The sequence below is a fragment of the Onychostruthus taczanowskii genome, unplaced genomic scaffold (genome assembly GCF_017590055.1).
Source record: "Onychostruthus taczanowskii isolate IOZ18803 unplaced genomic scaffold, ASM1759005v1 scaffold32, whole genome shotgun sequence".
Taxonomy (NCBI): Eukaryota; Metazoa; Chordata; class Aves; order Passeriformes; family Passeridae; genus Onychostruthus; species Onychostruthus taczanowskii.
Window position 1 is genome coordinate 4,175,233 of NW_024500572.1, and position 23,482 is coordinate 4,198,714.

General features: G+C 49.6%; 1 protein-coding gene across 1 annotated transcript; it reads left to right on the forward strand.

The window, feature by feature from the left end:
• Positions 1 to 4,153: 4,153 nt before the first annotated feature.
• MYO1H (myosin IH) lies at positions 4,154 to 22,909 on the forward strand. The gene is made up of 31 exons (XM_041410404.1): positions 4,154 to 4,306; positions 6,011 to 6,126; positions 6,459 to 6,657; positions 7,095 to 7,175; positions 7,595 to 7,774; positions 8,131 to 8,229; positions 8,832 to 8,945; positions 9,246 to 9,317; positions 9,974 to 10,093; positions 10,388 to 10,455; positions 10,803 to 10,908; positions 11,417 to 11,497; positions 11,969 to 12,060; positions 13,425 to 13,519; positions 13,722 to 13,768; positions 13,974 to 14,054; positions 14,693 to 14,798; positions 15,044 to 15,161; positions 15,426 to 15,539; positions 15,848 to 15,924; positions 16,424 to 16,492; positions 17,059 to 17,143; positions 17,634 to 17,793; positions 18,149 to 18,232; positions 18,684 to 18,777; positions 19,308 to 19,363; positions 19,812 to 19,947; positions 20,715 to 20,782; positions 21,221 to 21,318; positions 22,241 to 22,340; positions 22,886 to 22,909. Exons 1-31 carry the CDS (start codon positions 4,181 to 4,183, stop codon positions 22,907 to 22,909), a joined length of 3,066 nt encoding a protein of 1,021 aa, XP_041266338.1. The 5' UTR covers positions 4,154 to 4,180.
• Positions 22,910 to 23,482: the final 573 nt, after the last annotated feature.

The window sequence follows — 23,482 nt, forward strand, 5'->3', positions numbered from 1 at the left end:
TGAGGAGTGATGGGGATGTAATTTGTGCTCGGATTTGCCCGAATTGCCCATCAGGAAGGTCAGAATTTGTGCTCAGGAATTTGTGCTGTGATCCCACAGAGTTCCTTGCAGTTTCCCTGTTGACAGACAAATCCCTGTGGGAAAAGCAAAACCCTTCATTGTAGTGAGGGAGAGGTTTTCTGATAAAGCTCGTGTCTTTAGGGGAGAAAGAAATCTCCTGGCTCCTGAGTGACGAGGGAAGGCCGGATTTGCCCAAATTGCCCATCAGGAAGGTCAGAACCCATGGGTTCACCCCCAGAGTCAGCCGTGGGTGTTTTGGTGAGAGGCAGAAGCTGCCGGGGCTCGGCGCTGACAGCTCCTGGATAATTCATTAAAGAGGGAGGATGGCGCATCCCTGCCCAAGGAGGGAGCAGCAAACAGCCTGACACACGATCCTGGGTGTCCGTGGGACTCGATTCCAGCCCCGGGAACTCTGTGGAAGCGGCAAGGGCTGGACAAGGAGGTGAGGGGAGGGTGGAGGTAAAGCAGGACTCAGGCGTGACATGAAAATCGCGATTTGCAGGCTGGTGGAAGGGAAATCTGGCAGCTCCGGGATGGTTTGGCGTGTGGAGGATCCTTGAGGAGATTTTTTTTTTGCTGTTGGTTGTCCCAGTAAAGCTGGATTTGTTGGATTGGACCTTTTGGTGCAGTTCCCTGTGTGGGTGGGAGCTATGAAGCTTTCAAAGGTCCACGGGGTGAGCTGGTGCCCACCTGAGGCTCTCACCTGTATGGTTTGGGCTTTTCCAGTGCTTCCAAAATAGCTGTGGCCTCATAAGAGATCCTCCTCCCCCCTGCACCCTCATCTCTTCTGTTCTATGGCATTAAACCAAAGAAACATCAATGGAGCATCAATTGAAAAATGGAAGTTTTGATCCTCCGGTGAAGATAAGCAATAATTTTGCAAAGTTTCTTTCTGTTTTTTAAAGTTGTTTCCTTGACAGACCTTGCTTCAAAGTGGTACAAACTTTGTCAAAGGAGCTGGCCTGTTCTGCCTGACTCTTTCTCAGGAGTTGCAGAGCTCAGGAATTTGTGCTGTGATCCCACAGAGTTCCTTGCAGTTTCCCTGTTGACAGACAAATCCCTGTGGGAAAAGCAAAACCCTTCATTGTAGTGAGGGAGAGGTTTTCTGATAAAGCTCATGTCTTTAGGGGAGAAAGAAATCTCCTGGCTCCTGAGTGACGAGGGAAGGGAAATAATCCTTTAAAAAAGCAGAGTCTTGCTGGGCTCACGTGCACTGATGAATCCTGGGGCATCTCTTATTCAAGCACAAAACTTGCCGTGAACTTCCAGAAATGGCAGGGGACAGGGCACTAAAGGGTGCTGGCATCATAAAATTATCAGCACCAGCAAAACACTGAGAAAATCTGGGCACAAAATAGCCCAGAAAAGAGTTCAGGAGTTTTGTCTGGTGGGGAGCAGTGTCATTTACTCATTAACATACACGTGAGAGAAGTGGGTTAAGGAAACCTGAGCAGGCAGGTGCTGAGGCTGATCATTTCCTGCTTCCCAGCTGGGAGAGAAAGGAAAAGTGGCTTTTCCTGAGAGCTCTGTCAGAAGCAAAAGAATAAAAATAATAATAATAAGTTATTGTTAATGCTAATGCTAATGCTAATAATAATAATAATAATTTTTATAATAGTAGTATTTGTATTGTTAGTAGTATTATTAGTATTGTTATTATTTTCTCTCTTCCCCCCTTCCATGTTCCTCCCTGAACGGGCAGTGGGGTCTGTCCAGGTGTTGGTTTGAGAAGCAAAAATCTTCCTTTATTTTGTCTTCCAAACCAATGGAGCCTGAGCTAAGGACAGGCACAACAAATGGATGAGAATGGTCACATGCAGGGGAGGGGGAAAAAAGGATATTAATATTAAAAGGAAAAAGTAGGGAACTTTCTGACAGAAAAGAGAAGTGATCACAATCAGATCCTGCTCTGGCTAAGGAAAAATGAGGAATTTTGTGTCCGGGGGCTGGGGACAGTCAGCAAAGCAAAAAATGGCATTCCTTGTGTGTGAAGTGAGTGCAGGTCTGATTTCTTTATTTTTTTATAAAAATAACCTGCTTTCAGGGGATCATTCTCTCTGGAGTGTTGTGGTCTTGTTGCTGCTGAGCATGAATCTCAAAACTCAGCTCACACTTAAAGAGACAAACGCAAAGAGCAGGCTGGATTAAAATGAAAATAACCCTAAAATTCCTGTTTAAGAGCTGATTTTTCTGAGTTTGCCACGGTCATAAAGGATATTGTGTGGTTGGGTCCTTTGCTCTTCGTTTTATGCAACCCTGCTCCCAAATCCACTAAGCCCCAATATCCACCAGTGCCTGCAGGCTCATCCCAAAAAACCTCCCTCCAGAGTCAGGGCTTGCCAGAGCTCAGCAGGAACATTCAATTTGGTGCCTATTGCCAATTTGCAGAGCTGCTGCTTTGGAAAAATCAAAATTAAATTAAAAAAGGGGGCAGAACCCCACGTGGCCCTGCACAAACAGAGCATCGCCGTCCTTTTAGTGCTTGGTGAAAACCTTGCACACAACCACAGCGTCCCCTTGAGCAGTGGAGCAGCAAAAAGGGACAAGCCAATGTCCCCAAGGGCAGGAGGAAAACAGCAAAGGTGCTGGGCTGGTGAGCACAGCCTGGAGCTGCTCTGGCTGCTCAACCACGTTCCTCCCCTAATTGTGCAAGCCTGGAACCCTCCAAGGGAGCTCACTCCAAGGCAATTTACTCCAAGGTAAGCTGCTCCAAATGTACTGAATTCATTTCTGTCCATTTATGCCTTAGGATGGGAGTTTGTCTCTGAGCTGGGTAATCCTGGTGTCTGTAAAAACAAAAGGAAAACCTGAAAACCCAGCTTTAGTGCAATATTACCATAATATGTGTGATGTAGACATAATTTGTCATACCATAATTTGTCATACCATAATATGTATGAACTGTGTAGACAAAAATGTTTTTTTTTATTTGCTAGCATGAAATTAGCAGCTTGGTTTAAGTAAATAAAAAGCAGTTTATTTTTATAGCCTGGGAATCGAGCTTGACCTACAGCAGTGAGAATTTCCCAGATACATTCAATTTCTACTATGAAGAATGAGAAGTGGAGGGTGCAAGATGATTTGGTTGTGTAAAGAGCGTTTTTTGCATCTCTCAGCCTTTGGAGAAGAATAGGGGATGCTGGGCAGGGTTCAACCATCCCCAGGTCCCTCTCTGATCAGTTTTGTCAGCAGTGGCCATGCCTCTCGCTGGCGTGTGGGGACATCTGCTTCCAGCACTGAAAGCTGACTTGGAGCTGCTGCTGGGAAGCACTGGGAATCACATTCTTGTGCAGGGTGGTGCTGTGGGATTCATCTTTTTTGCCTACAAGTCAAACCCCTCGCAGCCTTTTCCAGGGATTCTCCATTTTCATGCCTAGATCTGTACAATTTCTACTATGAAGAATGAGAAGTGGAGGGTGCAAGATGATTTGGTTGTGTCAGGGACAGCGGTTTGTTGCATCTCTCAGCCTTTGGAGAAGGATGGGGGATGCTGGGCAGGTTTTAACCATCCCCAGGTCCCTCTCTGATCAGTTTTGTCAGCAGTGGCCATGCCTCTCGCTGGCGTGTGGGGACATCTGCTGCCAGCACTGAAAGCTGACTTGGAGCTGCTGCTGGGAAGCACTGGGAATCACATTCTTGTGCAGGGTGGTGCTGTGGGATTCATCTTTTTTGCCTACAAGTCAAACCCCTCGCAGCCTTTTCCAGGGATTCTCCATTTTCATGCCTAGATCTGTACAAAGGGGGAAAACTAAGGGTTTTTCTGGTGCCTTCCACTGTTTATTCCAACTTTGTGCCTGGAAAATTCTGTCTGGACTGAGTTACTGAGTGTTCAGATCCTGACTACATCTCCAGGGCTGGGTTTGTCTCAGTCTTTATGGAAACTGGGATCTTCCTTCCTGCTCATAGCAGCGAGTCTGGCACGTCTGGACTGGGAAGAGCTTGGATGGAATTGCCATCCTTGGACAAGGAATAACCCTTGGACAAGCTGGAATCTCTTGGAATTACCTGTGCAAGGCTGATTTTTGTCCCCGGGAATGGCCCTCTCTGCCCCCTCCTGACCCTGCACCCCACAACCTTTGTGTTGCAGAAGGAGGAGGTGGACGAGAACGGCGACGCCAACATGGAAGGGGCTCTGATAGCCCGGGACAAGGTCGGGGTGCAGGATTTTGTCCTTCTGGATTCCCACACCAGTGAGGCTGCTTTCCTCAACAACCTTCGCAAGCGCTACCAGGAGAACCTCATCTATGTAAGTGTCCCTCAGGTGGGCTGGTGGCTGCTGAGATGTCCCTCGGGTGGCCTGGTGGCTGCTGAGATGTCCCTGAGGTGGGCTGGTCGCTGCTGAGATGTCCCTGAGGTGGCCTGGTGGCTGCTAAAATGTCCCTGATGTGGCCTTGTGGCTGCTGAGATGTCCCTGAGGTGGCCTTGTGAGTGCTGAAATGTCCCTGAGGTGGCCTTGTGAGTGCTGAGATGTCCCTGAGGTGGTCTTGTGAGTGCTAAAATGTCCCTGAGGTGGCCTTGTGGCTGCTGAGATGTCCCTAAGGTGGCCTTGTGAGTGCTGAAATGTCCCTGAGGTGGCCTTGTGGCTGCTGAGATGTCCCTAAGGTGGCCTTGTGAGTGCTGAAATGTCCCTGATGTGGCCTTGTGAGTGCTGAGATGTCCCTGAGGTGGCCTTGTGAGTGCTGAGATGTCCCTGAGGTGGCTTTGCTGCTCAGGTCCAGGAGGAAGAGCTGAGCTGAGATGTCCCTAAGGTGGCCTTGTGAGGGCTGAAATGTCCCTGAGGTGGCCTTGTGGCTGCTGAGATGTCCCTAAGGTGGCCTTGTGAGTGCTGAAATGTCCCTGAGGTGGCCTTGTGAGTGCTGAGATGTCCCTGAGGTGGCCTTGTGAGTGCTAAAATGTCCCTGAGGTGGCCTTGTGGCTGCTGAGATGTCCCTAAGGTGGCCTTGTGAGTGCTGAAATGTCCCTGAGGTGGCCTTGTGGCTGCTGAGATGTCCCTGAGGTGGCCTTGTGAGTGCTGAAATGTCCCTGAGGTGGCCTTGTGAGTGCTGAGATGTCCCTGAGGTGGTCTTGTGAGTGCTAAAATGTCCCTGAGGTGGCCTTGTGGCTGCTGAGATGTCCCTAAGGTGGCCTTGTGAGTGCTGAAATGTCCCTGATGTGGCCTTGTGAGTGCTGAAATGTCCCTGAGGTGGCCTTGTGGCTGCTGAGATGTCCCTGATGTGGCCTTGTGAGTGCTGAAATGTCCCTGAGGTGGCCTTGTGGCTGCTGAGATGTCCCTGAGGTGGCTTTGCTGCTGAGGTCCAGGAGGAAGAGCTGAGTATCCTCTGTGGATCTAACAAGGTGTTGGTAGTGCCCAGCAGAGTGATCACCCAGGAGTAATTTATCTACTTGGACTGGTGAAAATAAATCTCAGCTTGCGCTGAGTTGCCTTGTGAAGCTTTAAAGGATGTGCAGTAAATAGGAAGGGAATGGAAAAGGGAGCACTGTGATTGAAGGAAGGCAGGGCAAGGTTTGTCTGGGAAGGGCTAAGGATTTTATTCTGTGTTGTGTTAACTTTAGTAGGAAAAGGGTCCTGGAAGTACCAAGGGATCCCTTGCATTTGAATTGTCAAGATCTGAGCTTGCTCTCATGGTTCAGCTTTACTTGTAACCAAGGTGATTTTGGAAGAAGTTTGGTGTCAGTTTGGGAAGAGTTCTGCTTGGTTGGTTTGGTTCTTCCATAACAAGCTCTGTACCAGCTTTGACATTTGTTTGTGGATTATGTCCTGAGATACTTGGCTCCTCCTTTGGGATTTTGGGTGGAACAGTTGTCCCTTGGCTCCTCCTTTGGGACTTTGGATGGAGCAGGTGTCCCTTGGCTCCTCCTTTGGGATTTTGGGTGGAGTGGCTGTCTCTTGGCTCCTCCTTTGGGATTTTGGGGTGGAGCAGGTATCCCACCAGGCTCTCTCTCCCTGCAGACCTACATTGGTTCTCTCCTCGTGTCTGTGAACCCCTACCAGGAGCTGGACATTTACACAGTGTCTCAGATGCAGCTTTATCGGGGCGTGAACTTCTTTGAGCTGCCCCCACACCTGTGAGTGTTCCCAAGGCATCTCTGTGGGTATTCCTAATTTTGGGATTTCCCTGTAATGCTCTACTGCCACCACGGGGGGTGTCCACAGTCACTAGGCCTGGTTTTTACTGTCAGGCCTTGAGTCAGGCTCAGGTTTTGAGCCCAGCTTTGGCAGTGGGTATCCCTGCCCAGAATGAGATGATCCCTACCATCCCTTCCGACCCATTTTGGGATTCTATGACCCTGTCCAACACTTGTAAAATTAAACCAGGAGTAAAAACTCTTGGAAACCTTTGCTATTCCTCCTCCTGTGCCATTCCTAATGGATGTTTCCCCTCCTGTGCCTATCCCAGCTATGCCATAGCTGACAACGCCTACAGGGTGATGTGCAGTGAGTACAACAACCACTTCATCCTCATCTCTGGGGAGAGTGGGGCTGGCAAGACAGAGGCATCCAAGAAGATCCTGCAGTACTATGCAGTCACCTGTCCCACCACAGAGCAGCTCCAGACTGTCCGGGACCGGCTCCTGCTCTCCAACCCCGTCCTCGAGGTGAGGAACCAAAGGAAGACCAAAAATGCAGAGGGGTTGGAGTTGGTGGCCTCACTGCTCGAGGATTCCCTGCAAATCTGCAGCCCTGAGCAAGAATGGCCAATACTGGAACAGCCTCTGAAAGAATATTTGGGATTTAGTATCATTTAATGTTCGAAAATTTTAATTTGGGGTTTGATTTGAGGATGGCTGGAAGAAATGCAAGAAAATACAAAAAAAAACTGCACCGTGCAGCATTTCCTTGGGGCCTCACTTATAGGTTAGATAAGAAAAATCAGTAATTGGCTTAGCTGAATTCCATTTTATAGCTATGGAAATGCATTAGTTTGTATTTCTTTAATCCCACTAAATTCAGTGGGACTTGGCTGAAGTAGAAAGTCTTGGTTACTTGGTGCCAGTGAGGTGAGAAGTGACTTTCCCTCTCTGCTTACCCCCAGGCTTTTGGGAATGCAAAAACCCTGCGCAACGACAACTCCAGCAGATTTGGGAAGTACATGGACATCCAGTTTGATTTTAAGGTGAGAACAAACTCAGTGGAGCGCTGGCAAAAGGAGCTGTGTCTGAGAAACCTCCTGGATGCTGAGCAGGCAGCCCACGATTTATTAATTCTTACCCTGCACATTTCTGACCCTCTTTTTGCAGACCTTGCATTTTGCAGGTGAGGTCACTGGTTATCCATCCTGAAAACTTCCAGCCTTGCTGGCAGTCCTGGCAGTGCTCCACGGAAAGTTGATAGAGAGTTCTAAAGCTCAGGTTACTTTTACAGGACAGCAAATCCTTGTACTGTTGCTGGACAATCTTAAACAAAAGGTGGCAGATAAATGACAGCAGAATTTGGCTTTTCCTGAGCCTATTCCTCGTTCCTGGGAGTAAAGAAACAGCAGTCACAGGGATTGTTGGTATTTTTGGTGTTGATCTGCCTGCTTTACTCTGCCAGGGAGCTCCAGTGGGAGGGCACATCCTCAGCTACCTGATTGAGAAATCCCGAGTTGTCCACCAAAACCACGGAGAGAGGAATTTCCATATTTTCTACCAGCTGCTGGAGGGGGGAGACAAGGATCTGCTCTGCTGGCTCGGGCTGGAGCGCAACCCCCAGAAGTACACGTACCTCATCCAGGTCAGCGGGGGCTGCAGCTGCTCTGGGGCTCATCAGGAACTGTAGGGATGGAAAATGCAGCTTGGGCAGAAGGTATTCTTACCCTAAAAATAAAGGATGGCTGGAAGATCAAGCTCTGCAGAGCTTCAGCCAGTTTATGGTGATGCTCTCCACACTCAGGGGTTTGATTTATTTGGGGTTTCCAGTATAAACTGAAAGATTTGATCAAAGGAGCCATGCTCAGGATTAATAACAGTGAAAAAACTCACTGAGAGAACTGGAAATCAAACCAGTGTGCCCAGAAGTATCTGTGTTTGCTGATAATAAAAGTTCTTTACCAATTAATTGTATTAATTCATCTTTCCTTTGCTGCCTAGGGTCGATGTGCCAAAGTGTTTTCTATCAATGACAAGAATGACTGGAAAATAGTCCGGAAAGCTTTTTCCATCATTGACTTCACTGAAAAAGATATCGAGGTACTGCCGGTTAAAGGGGACTGAGCAAAGGGATTTCAGAGAGGAGGGCACTGCTCTGTTCCTGAAGTGGTGGGAACAGCTGTGGAGAGGGGTGAAAGGTGGAACAGGACACACTTTGGGTGGTCAGGGCTGAAGGGGCTCACAAGAAACATGGAGAGGGATTGTGGACAAGGACAAAGTGTGACAGGACAAAGGGGAATGACTTCCCACTGCCACACTGTAGGTTTGGATTAGATATTGGGAAGAAATTGGGTCCCTGGCACAGATTACCCACAAAAGCTGTGGCTGCCCCATCCCTGGAAGTGCCCAAGGATGGATGGGGCTTGGAGCAACCTGGGATAGTGGAAGGTGTCCCTGCCCTGGCAGGGGTGGAACTAAATCATCTCTAAGTTCCTTTCCACCCCCAACCACTCTGGGATTCCATGATTCAGTGGGATTGAGGGAGTGGGTGGTGAAGAGCACGATGCCAGGGTTGGTACCGGATCCTCTGGTTCTCCTCCTTCAGCCCTGCCAAAATTCTGTTAATTAATGGCAGGAAAGATCAGCACCACCCCACAGGGCTGTGAGAAGCCATGTTCTAATGGAATATCTCCCGTTATCAGCATCTCTTTGGAATCGTTGCCAGTGTCCTGCACCTTGGGAACATCCAGTTTGAGGAGGACAGCAATGGCCACGCCATCATCCGCGACGGCTCCCAGATCAAGTGGATTTCCAAGGTGCCTCTGCCCAGATGGGGTCAGAATTCCCAGTGCTAGGAGGAAAACCTGATCCTTGAAGGGCAGGGATTATTGGTACAAAATATTTATTCCCAAAAGCACAAGGATAACTCTAAAAATGCCCAGCTCTTGTTGTAAACCACCTCGAGTTTTCTCCCTGAAGTTTCCTGATTTCCTGTGGCTCCAAGATGGGGGTGCTGGGGAGGGGCTGGGGGTTGTGCCCTGCTGATCACACAGTGCTGCCTATTTAAACAGGGACCTGTGGCTGTGCTCTGAGTGCAGATATTTCTCTCCCTGCAGCTCCTGGGTGCTCACCTGTCCATCCTGCAGGAAGCTCTCACCCACAGGAAGATCGAAGCCAGATCCGAGGAGGTACCAGGGAATGATCTGGGAGACCCCCAGCTGGGGTGGGGTGGGAGAGGAGCCAGTTCTGAGTGTAAACCAGATCCTTCTGTCTGTTCCTCTCCTCCACATCCCCTTCTTCCAGTCTGAGATGTTAAACTAAAATATATTGGAGTTCTATTGCTGAACAAGGCAAGAGCTGTTAAAAAAGCTGTAACAGGGAATTGTGTTTGAGCCAAACAATTTCCCCTTGCCCAGGCCACGGTGCTTCCTGGGAAACTGGACTGCACAAACAGAGGAGACCACTCTTTGAACATTTTATATTTTTATTTTAATAATATAGAAGTAAAATGAGGTCAGAATATTTTCCTGCTTCATCTAATTAATACCCACCAAAATGTAGTGTCCCAAACCTGCTGGCAGGTGGGGATACACCAGACTGAAGGAACACTGATGGAAAATAAAGCTGTAGGGAAAATTAGGGAATTCCAGAGTGGTTTGGGTTGGAAAGGACCTTAAATGATCCCATTCTAACCCCCTGCAGGAATAGCTGCAGTCCAGGGTGGCTGTGCTGTGCTGTAGGACAATGTGGCTTCTTCTCCAAGCCACAGATGTGACCTGGCTGGGCAGCAGTTTGCTCTGATCCCCCGTGGTGTTCATCCTCTCTGGGATATCTTTATTTCCAGGTGCTCAGCCCACTGAATGTGGATTTGGCATTCTACGCCCGGGACGCCGTAGCAAAAGCAATTTATGGAAGGACTTTCACATGGCTGGTCAACAAAATCAATGGCTCTCTTGCCAACAAGGTTGGTTTCTTGGCGTCCTGAATGCTCCTAAAATGCTGAGCAGTTTCTCCAGAGAGGCCCCACAACCCTCATCACCAAATACCTGGGATGTTGGATAATTGCTGCTGGGACATGCCCCAGCCCTGAGCTGGAAAACCCTTTAGTTACTCCCTGTTAAAGAGTTTTAGCACTTCATCACCTGCCTTAAAGTGGCTTCTCCACTGAGATTTCTCTGAAAAGAGAAAGTTTGAAGTTCAGGTGAGAGCAGCCACCTGCAGGGAAGGAGCAATGGCAGAGCAGGGCTGTTTTTGACAGGACTCCACTCAGAAAACAGTCATTGGCCTGCTGGATATTTATGGCTTTGAAGTGCTGGACACAAACAGGTAAGGGCTGTTCCTGGGATTTGGGGGGACCTGGGGGTACAGGACATTCCTGCATCAATTTTTGAGAGTGCCCTCAGCCCAGTACAGGGCACTAAAAACCTGAGTGCAGGGTTTGCTGGACCCCAGGAAAAGCTTTGCCTTGGGCTGTGGTGCAACAGTGTGGGAGCAAGGGGTGGGCTTGTTTGTGTGGGAATGGGGGGTTTGGTCCATATAAAAATGGAGAATTTGGTCCCTGTGGGAGTGGGGGCTTGGTCTCTGTGTGGGAATGGGTGGTTTAGTCTGTGGAGGAAGAAGCAAAACTGCCCCTGGATCACATCAAACCTGCTGCTCATTTAACCTCCCTGAAGTTTTGAGCAGTTCTGCATTAATTACTGCAACGAGAAGCTGCAGCAGCTGCTGATTGAGATGACCCTGAAGGCAGAGCAGGAGGAATATGAACTGGAAGGCATTGAGGTAAATTATATTTCCCCCTCCCTTTTCCCTTTGAACTGCCATTACACTGAATGCTTTTGATCACCAATGTGAAAGCCATCCTGATTGCTATTGTTCCCATGGGAAGTGTAGGATTAGCAGGGGTCTCTTTCTGTAGCTCTTTTGAAGTGCAATTTAACCCAAATTTAATTGACATCATTTAAGGAAGAAGCAGGACCTTCCCCAAAATTCAGATGCTCAGCAGTGACAACGTCCCTGGAGAATGAGGGATTCCAGCAGTGTAAAACATGGAAAGACAGAGAGGATTTATGTAGAGAACAAGCGGATGGTGTGGGCTGCTGGAAGCAGGAGAACTCTGGAGTGGGATCATGGATCACTGTGCTGTCACCTTTTCCTTCAGTGGGTCCTAATTCACACCACACATTTCAGTGGGATCTGAGGCTGCATCTTATTTAAGTACCAAAGAACTTTAAAAATTGCAAAGAAAAGGTCTTCATCTAAAACTGTTCTTCCTTTTCCCCTTTTCCAGTGGGAACCAATCCCATATTTTAACAACAAAATCATCTGTGACTTGGTTGAGCAGAAGCACAAAGGAATAATCTCCATCCTGGTAAGAACAGAGTTTGTACTAAATTAAAATGCAGCCTGTGCTTTGCTCTAATGTTTCTTAATCACATTTTCCCCTCTAATTATGGGATGGGTCTGTGTTATCCAGAGCATAAACACAGATTCCTGTAACAAACACCCGGAGGGTGAGGCAGAGAATCTGGTTTCAGGGGGAGTTAAAGATGGGGGATGTTCTGCTTCCCCTGCAATGCAGCTTTGGGTTTGTGGGGCAAAGTTGTCCTAAATGTTGTTGAGGAGGGAACATGAGCTCAGAGCAGCTCTGATCCAGTGCCTGCTGTTCCAGGATGAGGAGTGTTTACGGCCTGGGGAAGCGACAGATTTGAGCTTTTTGGAAAAGCTGGTGGGGGATGTTCTGCTTCCCCGACAATGGAGCTTTGGGGCAAAGTTGTCCTAAATGTTGTTGAGGAGGGAACATGAGCTCAGAGCAGCTCTGATCCAGTGCCTGCTGTTCCAGGATGAGGAGTGTTTACGGCCTGGGGAAGCGACAGATTTGAGCTTTTTGGAAAAGCTGGAAGAGAAAGTAGGAGACCATGCCCACTTCGTGACGTATGCATTTACCCTCTGTATCCTATCCCAGACCCTTGCCATCCCAAATCCATGCCAGGGCTGGGGAGGGAACACTCTCTGCCTTGTCCCAGAGGGAATCAAAGAGCCCATGCAGTGTCTGATGTTGGAAATCTCCACTGGTGGATCTAGGGTGCTGGGAGGTGTGAGCAGGGCTCTTTCTCTTCACTGCTCTGATGCTGAGCTCTGAGTCTGTCATTCCACACCAAAATCTGGGGCTCCTGGGATTTGGCCCAGGACTTTAGCCCAGGAAAGTTAAATGGCTTTGGCCATAGATGGCTTTGGTCCCCAGGGACTCCAGGGGAAGCCGAAGATGTTGTGACAAGGAGCCAAATGCCTGAGGCTGAGGGGGGATATGTAAATATTTACACCCATCTTGTTCTGTGTGAGCTTGGAGTACAAAGAAGAGAGAAAATGCTCGTGCTCCTCTCCCCCAGATGAGTGACATTTTGGTTCATACTCCATTTGGAGGGGGTTTGGATCCCATTCTGGTGGCAGCTGAGCGCGTTGGCGCCGGGCTGTGCTGGCACTTCCCTGCAGGAGCTGCTGAAGGGCTGTGACAAGTCATCAATTGAGAGTCACAGTGCTGAGCTGTCACTGTTCCTGCAGCTCTGAACTCCACCACAGCCAAGTGGAAAATTTGTAGCCAACTTCCTTGTCACCACAATGTGCCTTAATGCTGTTCTGCCTGATTAAAAGCTTTAAATAGAAGTGCTGGAGCTACTTCCACGGGATCTGCTCTTGGAAGGAGCTTTGATACACGAACGTGCTTGTTGTGGCACTCAGCTCTGCTGTTTGTGACTGCTTACAAAGCTGAAACTTCAACTGTGAAGTTGCTCTTTTTTTTTCTTGTTTGGTTCTTTTTTTTTCTTCTTCTTCTTCTTGTTTGGTTCTTTTTTTTTTTTTTTCTCCCCAGGAATCATTGCTTTCTGAAATATTCTGCTATTCTCAAACATTTGGGATTCCTCCTTTGTATTTGGGTTCTTGCTCTAGGGCAAAATGTCTGAAATCCTTTTCCCCCTGGGTTTGCTTCGGGGTTGAGGGAGCTGGTGGGTTTTTTTCTCCACATAAGCAGTAAAAATGTATTTAAATGGATGTTATGGGAGGAAATATTAATATTTCTGGAATGGGTGATCACTGCCAAACAGCCACGAGTAGACCCCAGGTACCCTGAGGGGTTTGTGGGAGCTGCCAGCAGGGAGAGATGATGGTTTGCTCAAGGGCCATAACTCCACAGTCAGAGCCCCACCAATAGGATCAAACACCACATTTCCAGCTGTCCCCCAGCTGAGGGAATCTCTTTGCTGCTCTTTCCCCTGGTGTTCTGTTGGCTTTTCCCCCGGCAGGCGCAAGCTGGCGGATCAGAAGACGCGGAAATCCATCGACTGGGTGGATTTCCGCCTCCTCCACTACGCAGGAGAGGTCACCTACTGTGCTGTGGGTGAGTGAGGATGGCCAGGCTGGAGCTCCTGAGCTCCTAAACTGCTCTGGGTGATGGTGACTTGATGGGCAGAGGAATTACAAAATATCTGCCCTCTGCAGGCACTGACCTGGAAGTCTTAAATGTGGCTGCAGTGAGAATTTTGAGGATGTGAATGTTCCTGTTTTCTTTTCTATTTTCTTTTAATTCAATTTTTTTTCAGGATTTCTGGAGAAGAATAATGATCTGCTGTACAGAAACCTGAAGGAGGTAAGCACAAAAAAAGGGGTGCTGTTCATTTATATCACCTGCTTGGTGCAGAAGATTTATTTACTCTCTGTAGCAGACAAAAACATCCTTTTCTCTTTAGCACTGATCTTTAGGCATCTCTGTGCATGTTCTCAGGGCTGTACTGCTCCCAGGAGGAATAGAAGGGCTGCTCAATAGGGCAACCTTTATCTCCTCCTGTTTTTAGGTGCTGTGCAACTCCAAGAACAACATCATCAGGGATTGTTTCCTCCTGTCAGAGCTGGACAACAGGAGGAGACCAGAGACTGTGAGTTCTGTCTTTAGTCTTAGTTCTGAATATCAACTCAGCTCCCAGGCCTTGGTTTAATCACTGATCCCTTCCTCAGTCCTGATGGCCATAAACTAAAACACAACATAAACTAAAACACAACAAGTTTTGCCTCAACCTGAGGAAGAGCTGCCCAGGGAGGACCTGGAGTCATTCCAAACCCACCTGGACACATTCCTGTGTGTCACCTGCTTTGAGTGACCCAGCCTTGGTAGGAGGTTGGACTGGGTGATCTCCAGAGGGCCCTTCCCACCCTATAAATTGTGGGATTTTGGGATTCCTGCACTTGGTGGATGTTTTTGCTGCCATCCACCCCTGAGAGCTCCCTGGCAGAGGAACAGTGGTGCTGCTGAGACAGCAGCCAGCAAAGTGACATCCCCTAGCACATCCCCCAAGGAGCAGGGGGCTCTGAAGGGCTGCCTGCTGTGTCCAGCTGCATGGCCAGGGCTCAGATGCTCCAGCTCAGCACTGACACAACTGACCACACTCCAAAAGCTCCAGGCTACCAATGCACCATCAGCTTTTGCTTCCAGGTTTAAGCTGGGTGCAGGGAGTTGATTTCCCTTCCTGCAAGGAGGAGTTCCAGAGCTCAGGAAGTACTTTTGATGCTGTCTTAGGTTGCAACCCAGTTCAAGAACAGTCTGACGAGTCTGATCGAGATCCTGATGTCCAAGGAGCCCTCGTACATACGCTGCATCAAACCCAATGAGAACAAGGAGCCTGGTAAGGCTGGGCCTGAAGGCTCTGCTGAGCCCAAGGAATGGACAGAGGGATTTCTTTGGAGCAGGGTGCAGCGTGTGTATGTTGTGGATTTGTGTTTGTGTTTAAACACCTTGGTTAAACTGGCAGCAAATTTGTCCCCGTGGGTAATTGGGGTTTAGGTTCCTTCCCAATTTCCCCCAACACATGGGCACATGGGTGAGCTTCCCCAGACAGACCTGACCAGTGGAGGTGTGCTCTTGCTGCAGGGAAGTTTGATGACTTCCTGATCCGACACCAGGTGAAGTACCTGGGGCTGATGGAGCACCTGCGGGTGAGACGCGCCGGCTTCGCCTACCGCCGCAAGTACGAGCTCTTCCTGCAAAGGTGAGGGAGCTGCTTCCCCTCTGACCAGCTAATCCTGCCCTCCTGAGGGCTGCAGAGCAAGCAAAACTCCAGTCCCAGTAGTGAGAGTTGTCAGCAGAACCCCTTCTGCTTCAAAAATACCCTTTGCCTGTTCTTGTCTGCATCGTTTTGATCTGCGTTGGCATCTCCTGCCTTGAGTAAAGCAGAGGGAATTTCAGGGGTCGTTTCAGGAAGGGGTTCCTCAAACTTCAGGTAGTTTGCATTGATGGCCTGCTGATGTTTCAGGTACAAATGTCTCTGTCCAGCTACCTGGCCACACTGGCACGGTCCAGCAGCACAGGGTGTGGAGACACTCATCAAACACATTGGTTACAAGCCTGAGGAGTACAAATTAGGAAGGTAAGTTCCTTGCTCTGGCTGCTCAGTGTTTGCTGTCCTGGATCCTCTGTGCTGTCTGTGACAGGAGCAAGGAGAGAGACAAAATCCCCAGATGCACAAATTTCCTCATTATTTTTACCTGTTATCCATGGGAGCTTGAATCCAACCTCATTTCTTCCATTTCTTTGTTAGGGCTCCAGCTTCTCCTGCTTCCCTGGGCAGCCCAAGGCAGCTCAGGTTTGGGTGGCATTACAGCTGTCTGGGGGGCTCTGAGCCTGCTCAGGAAGGATGGCTCACCATGGATAACCTGCTCCTGGTCTCTTTTTCAGAACCAAAATATTCATCCGTTTCCCAAAGACCCTGTTTGCCACGGAAGATGCCTTTGAGTACAGAAAGCACCTGCTGAGTAAGGTTCCAGTTCCCTTGGCCAGGGACCTTCTTCCTGGGTCTGGCTTGAATGGGGCTTGGAGCAGCCTGGGATGGTGGAAGGTATCCCAGCCCATGGCAGGGGGTGGAATGGGATGGGCTTTAAGGTCCCTCCCAACCCTGGTCTGCACAGCTCTCAGAATCCATGGAAAACTCAATAAAGTTGCTCCAGGCTGGGGGGGGAAATCCCTGCTTGAGTTGTGGGTATGTGGCTCCTTTGGAGCTCCTCAGTGCTGTGAGTACCTCCCTGTCCATGCCCAGATGCACCAAGTGCCTTTCCCTTGGGATTGGGGGGCTCTTCTGTCTCATCCTCGGGGTACCTGATCCTTGAGAAGCAGAACTAAAGGGCACGGTCCCTACAGGGGCTGCTCCTGGTCCCGTTGGCGCTGTGGCCCCTCTGTCCCCTGTGCCATGGAGGGGCACAGCTCCTCACCACCCTGACCCTGCAGGTGACAGTGATCTCTCTGCCTTCTTTCCAGTTTCAAGACTCCAGGCCAAATATAAAGGATTCCTTGGGAAAAGAGCGTACCAGAAGAAGAGGAAAGCAGGTACAGGCTCTGCAGTGGGGGATTCTCTCAGGGCTGGGCTTTCTTCAGGGACTGGAGCCTTGGGAGGTCCCAAATCCGTGGTGCTGTGGGCAGCACTTGGGGCTGTTGGGGTCATAGGAGGTGGCAGCTGCACCCAGAGCATTCCCAGAGCTTTTCCAGAGGTTCCTTTAGTTCTGTTTGGACCCTCACACCACGGCCTCAGCTGTGGGAGCAGCTCTGAGCAGCAGCAGCGCCTCTGTCACACACTGGGGACATTCTGGGGTACCTGGGGGTTGATCCTCAGCTGCTGGGGGAAAAACCCCTCTTTTCACAGCAGGCTGATGTAAAGTGCAGCCTCAAAGCAGCTTTTTGGGCTGTGGGCAGGGACAGCAGGAGGCAGAGCAGGGACAAGGCCTGGCCTTGATGCTGAGCCCCACAGCACAGGTGGAACTTGATCCACCACGGAGAAGAAAGCATTCCAAACTTGCTGTTCCCACCAGCTGGTTTTTAGAGCTGCAAAATAACCAGTTTTAGCTTCTGCTGGGTGAATGTGAAGGTCAAGGCCCAGGACTGATTCCCTCTTGCAGCAATCAAGCTGGAGGCCTGTTGGAGAGGAGCCCTGGCACGGAGGGCGGCCAAGAAGAGGACGTGGGCAGTGCAGACCATCAGGAAGTAACTGTCCCAACCATATTGCCCAGCCACAGAATCCCAGAATGGTTTGGGTTGGAAGGGACCTAGGAGCCCATCCAGTTCCCCTTGCCACCAAGGGGACACCTCCCACTGTCCCGGGTTGCTCCAAGCCCTGTCCAGCCTGGCCTTGGACACTTCCAGGGATCCAGGGGCAACCACAGCTTCTCTGGGAGCCTGTGCCAGGGCCTCACCATCCTCAAAGGGAAGAATTTCCTCGTAATTCTTTTAATGCCCCTCCATTCTCTTCATCCTCCCTCTCCACACCCCTAAACCCTGAAGTAGAGCTGATTCCTTCTGAACTCCAAAGCACTGTGGTTTGGCCAACAGAACTTGGTAAAAACCTGTCAATATTTAGAATATTCTAAAGCTTGAGATTTCCATGGCTGACCCTCAGTGTTAATACCAGTGATCCTTAGCCTTTTCATCCCCTCATTTCCCTGGATTTCTGGAGGTCATGGGGTATTTTCTGTAGGTTCATAAACGGCTTCATCAATCGGAAGAAGCCTCTTTGCCCGGAGAACAGGGACTTTGTGAGGCTTTCACAGTACCACTACCTGATGAAACTCCGAGACCACCTCCCAAAAAATGTCTTGGACCAGAGCTGGCTCAAGCCTCCCTCCATCCTGGAAGAGGTGAGGGGTTCTGGAGGCTTTGGGAGAGGTGGAGGTGGCCCCTGTTTGGTGGCCGTGTGTGTGCACATTCTGGGTGGGAGAAAATGATCTGCTGCTGGCTCATCCTTTGGAAAACCCCAAGATCTGCTGTGTTTGGGTGGGAATGGGTGGAATAGCACAGTGGTTGTGGTTTCCAAGAGAAATGAGGAAGCTCCCTGTTGGTTTAAGCAATAAAAAGGGAAAATGCACTGACAGAAGAGTGAACTCGAGCCCTAATAAAAACAAAATTAATCCCACGGGGTTCTAGGCTCATGGCACAGGCAGAGCTGTTTGCACAACTTCCCTACTTTATTTTTTCCTGGGTTTTTTAATGCAGACATCTGAGATGCTCCGGAAAATCTGCATGAGGAACCTGGTGAGGAAATACTGCCGAGGGCTCACTGCTGAGAGGAAAGTGCAGGTAACCAAACCCTGGAATGCAAATGTGGCAGTTCAAACAGGTGTGATCCCTGAGGATCACCTGGGACACAGGCAGCACCTTCTGATCCTGCTGCTCCATTCAGTCTCTCAGGGATAAGAGCAAACTTTTCGTAGGAGAGCAAACTCCTGGAGCCAGGGGTTTCCTCCAGTGTCCCTCATGATGGAGAGAGCAGACAAGTGGGGCTTAATTTATGGCATGAAATCTGCTCTCCATAGAATTGGAAAAGATCCATAAATATCAAAAATCTGTAGGCTTTTCCCAGAGTAACCCAAAGCTGCCCAGAGAAAAGCAGCACAATTCCAAGATTCCATGAGTGTGGTGGGCAGTGTGTGAGCAGAAGGATGCTGTGGAGTAGCAGTGTTTGCATTGTCCCTGCTGGTGTTCCCAGTGGTGGAATTCTGAGGGTAAAGGCTGTCCCTTCTTCCATCAGCTGCAGCAGAAGGTGGTGACCAGTGCTGTTTTCAGTGGGAAAAAGGAGGGATACCTGGAGAGCCTCAGCCAGCCCTTCCTGGAGACCCGCCTGAGTGAGTGCAGCAAACCCCTGGAAGCCTCAGCCACGTCCTCCTGGCTCTGTAAATTCCTGCTTGACCAAACAAACTCTTTCCCAAGAGAAATTCCCTCCTGGCAGAGGCAGCATCACCTGCCATTGGAGTTCCTCCCTGTCACATCGAGTGACATGACATCACTGCTGGATTGTTCTCAAACTGGGGATACTGGGATCCCTCTGGGACAGAAAGCCTTAAACCTGAGCAGAATTCCCTGGGGGCTGGGATGGACCAGGGAATCAGCAGCAGACCCAAAACCAGAATTCACACCAGGCAGAAACTCCTGGTGTGAATTTACTTGTCAGGCAGGAAAAGTCACCAAAATGGGTTTGGCAGCAGCTGGAGGTGACCACCCTCGGTTTGGAAGGGAGCATTCCAAGGGGGAAAAGCCAGCTGGGATGAAGACAGCTAAACCAGCTCTCTGGAGTTTGCTGGGGTGTGGGGAGTGTCTGTCTGGGGCTGTGACTCTGGCACCCACACCCAGTTTTTCTTTCTGGTTTTCTCCTCAGAAGAGAATGACCTAAACCCCAAAGTGCTGCAGCTCATCCGTGGGGAGAACATCAAGGTAAGGGAAGGACAGAACTCTTGGAATTACCTTCACTGGTGTCCTGGAGCTGGTTGCTCACTCAGGGACTGATGAAGAGCAGCAGTGCCACCATTTCCTTGCTTTTAAATTTGAGACAGGTCTCAAAATACACCTAATTAAAAGTTATTTAAGATTCCTTTTAATGAAAGCTTAAAGAACATTCCTAGCCCTGTCCAGGGCAGGAGCAGAGCTGGAGTGTCCCTGCACTTCCCATGATTATGGCATAGAGGGCACAGGGGCCCCATCATTCCCAGGATTCTGCCTCCTGAATTTCCCAGTGTAGAGAACCCAGATCCCTGTGCGCTGGGACCTGCAGCTCCACGGGCAGAGCTGCTCCTCTCTGAGCTGCTTCCAGGCAGGAAAATCCAAACCCCTGGAGCAGGAGCTTGCAGTAGTGGAAATGCTGATTCCAACTCGTTGTTTTCAGTATGTGACCCCCGTGATAAAATATGACAGGAACGGGTTCAAGGCGCGGGAGCGGCTCCTGGTGCTGACCCAGAGCTCAGCCTACGTGGTGGAGATGGCCAAGATCAAGCAGAAAATTGAATATTCCACCCTGAAAGGTACCAGTGAGATCCATTGTCCAAGGCTGGGTGGGACTGGGAGCAACCTGGACTAGCGGGACAGGTGGAATGGGATGATCCTAAATGTTCCTTCCAATCCAAACCACTCCATGATGATTCTGTGAGTTGTTGTGGGGATTCCTGTCCTGCCAGGTATCCTCTAGGAAGGATGACATCCTGAGACTTTGTCTTGCAAAGTTATTTGAATGATCTGTCCCTCTTTTCCTGGGGGCTGGACAAAGCCTTGAAGGATGATTTTATGAGTAAGGGTTCCTTGAAATGTTTAAATGCAGGAGGACATCACTTTCTGCTGGCATAGAGGGGAGAAAAAAAGAACCCAAACCTTTCCTACCCTGGTTTTTTTTTTAATCCTGGCACTGTTGGAACTACCGTTCAGAGGTAGAATGGATCCTTCCCCCTCTTCTGTTACCAAAACAAAGGCACCAGGGAAAAGTTTGGGGCAAACAGCTCATGCAGGGGTTTAAATTACCAATGTTGGAATTGTGCTATGGACAATGGGTGACATAAAAGGACTTTCAGAAGATATTTTGAAAACTCAGATTAATTCATCAAAGTAGGAGCTTTGTGTGTTTTGCTCAAAGAATGGGAATATTCTTCACTCTTAGAAAGGACAGAGCCCTCCTTCAGGAATGTGATTTCCCCTGTAGCCATGTGGGGCTGGAGTTGTTTCTTCTGGAGGAAGGAGCTGAGGGTGATGTGGAGCTGGGTTTGGTAGGTTTCCCTCTAATTCTGGGCTTCTTTTGAAGGGATCTCCACCAGTAACCTGAGCGATGGGATTGTGGTCATTCATGTTCCCGAGGACAACAAGCAGAAGGTAGGAAATTGGGATGGTGGTTATGATGGGGCTGATGCTTCCAATACCCTCCTATAAACTGGGATGACACAATTCCTGGTGTTTATTTGCTTTGTAATCAGACAGGCCTTTACATCCTTGCTGTCTCAACATGAAAACTTTGACTTGGAATCCCAACCTGTCAGGGAGTGGTGGAGAATGGGAAGGTCCTCCCTGGACCTCCTTTTCTCCAGGCTGAACCCCCCCAGCTCCCTCAGCCCCTCCTGGTGTGGCTGATTCTCCATCCCCTTCTCTGGACACACTCCTGCCTTTTTTTAGACCAAATAAATCCTAAATAATCCCTGGAGAGGGTGTTTAATTTGGCCACTTCTGCCTGGTAGTCATTCCAAAGGAGTTTCTCTGCACCATCACGTGCTGGGGTGATGCCAGGCGACTTTATCCCCCTTTTTTTGTTTCCAGGGAGATGTGATACTGCAGTGTGAGCACATCTTTGAGACAGTGACCAAGCTCTGCATATTGGCCAACAAGCAAAGCCTTGTTAAAGTGGTGAAGGGAAGGTAAGGAAGGCAGGAAGGTGGATGGGTAGCACTGGACAGGCTCAATTTTATGGGAAAACCTTTTAGGCCTGGACTAGGTCAAGACTGTTGACATCCCCCCAGCAGACAGTGCCCAAAGCTGGACAGGCCTGGTGCAGCAGCATCTCTGTTTTTGTGACTTCCAGAGGCACAGGGAGATGAAATGGGATGCACTGAGAGAAAATGTATTAAAAATCATTCCAACCTTTTTCTCAGACTTTTCCCAGGCTGATGAGTCCTTGTACCTTGCTAGGGGTGCTGCTCTGCTCTGACAGCTGCCCATACTCCACCTGCCTAAACCCAACTTATTTCTAGGTTTAAACCCACTTTTTTTTTTTCAGTTTTCTGATGTGACCTGGGCATGAGGTCATGGCTTTAGTGGTTCCACAGGGGATCCCATTAGCCTCAGGAAAGCCAGCTGGGAAGCTGTGGGTCACCTCAGGACGAATGCTCCTCTCCCAGAAGGATTGAGGAAGCCCAAAATGTGATTCCTCCCAGTCCCAGCCCCGAGCTCCTGGCAGGTGGATGCAGTCCATGTCTCCAGCCTCTCTGAGAATTGGAGCTGGCAGGTGAAACCTGCACTTCTGCTCCAGCTTTTCAGCCTGGCCTTTGCGTTTCAGCTCTAATTAGATTTGGTGTGCTCAGTGCTTTCCTCCAGGTCAGATCTGCTTAGCTTCCAGTGCTTAATTGCACCAGGAACACTCAAAAGCCCAGGCTGGGCAGCCTTGTTCCATTCATCAACCCCTTGGTCTCGCTGGGATAATGCAATTGTTTAGGAAATTCACCTAAGCTGGAGGCTCTGATCTGCTCCTCTAACGAGATTTGCCCAGGGAACAGAAATAAAGGGGGTTTGGAGTAAAACCTCCTGTGGGGAGAGCTCTCCAGGGGCGTTCTGTGCTTGCAGCCTCCGGTTCCGCGTGGGCTCCGGGAAGGAGGGGACCATGGTGTTCACCGTGGGGCCAGAGCCTCAGGTCTTCAAGGACAAAACTGGACAGCTGACAGTGGTAAGGCCTCAGCTGAGCACACCTGGTGCTTCTTCATCTGGATTTCCACCTGCAGAGAGCACAGCCCCCCCTTTCCTGGGAGTCCAGGAGGGCCTGAGTCCCCTCCCAAAGCAGGAGGTGACCACCCTGTCAGTGTCACCTGCATGAGGTGATCCATGACAGTGCTGGGAGCTGCAGCTCCAGGGATTGTGCAGGAATGGGCCCAGGGATGGGGGAGCAAGGCTGCTTCCTGGTGTGGGCACTCAGAGAATTTAGTCTGACCCAAACTCAGTGTGCACCAGCAAAACGAGGCCTCAGGGGATGTTTTCCACCTCCCTCAACCAAGTTATGTCTGAAATGGGTTGGGGGATGGAGGGAAGGCACTTCTTGTCACCCAAGCAGGTCCTCTGAGGAGGTGATAGCTCCAAGGAATTCTCCATCCTGCAGATGAGATGGAGGGAATTGTCTCTATGTACCAATGAGCAAATAGAAACTCCACCACCACCTCTCTTCCCAGGCGTCTTGAGAATTCCTGATTTAATGGCTCCTTCCTCTTCTCCTCCCAGGTGTCAACCCCGAGAAAGTCTTGATGAGAACCAGTTCCTGTTCCCTTGGCTGGGAACAGAAAGGAGCCTGCAGGATGAGACCAGCCCTCACATCTCCCCTGGAATCTCTGATACCACAGGGCTGCTGTGATTTGAGAGTTTGTTTGCATCTTTTAGGCTCTTTTTTTATAGTTTAAAACTATTCAACTATAGATAAATAAAATCCCTGATGTTGTTGTAACATCCCCAGAAGGAGACACTCGTTACATGGTCACAGGGACATTTATCCCCAAAGTTCCAAGGTAAAATCTTCATCTCTGAGAGGTCAGGAAGGATTAGGACAGAAGCCAAAAGGCTTCTGTAGCTGTACTTTGACTCACTACTCAGGAGCACTGCAGGAAATGCAGAGCAGTATTAACCCTGGTCTAAAACCAACTTTTCTCAAGGCAGACTGACCAGAGAGAATCCCAACAGCTGGAGCCTCTCCCACAGGGAGGGCTGGGAGGTCAAACTGACATTAATTAGGATGGAGATCTGATATTTCATCCCAAAAGTTCCTCCAGCCACACAGCCCGTGAGGATATCGAGCTCCAAGCAAGTAATAAAGTGACTCGCATG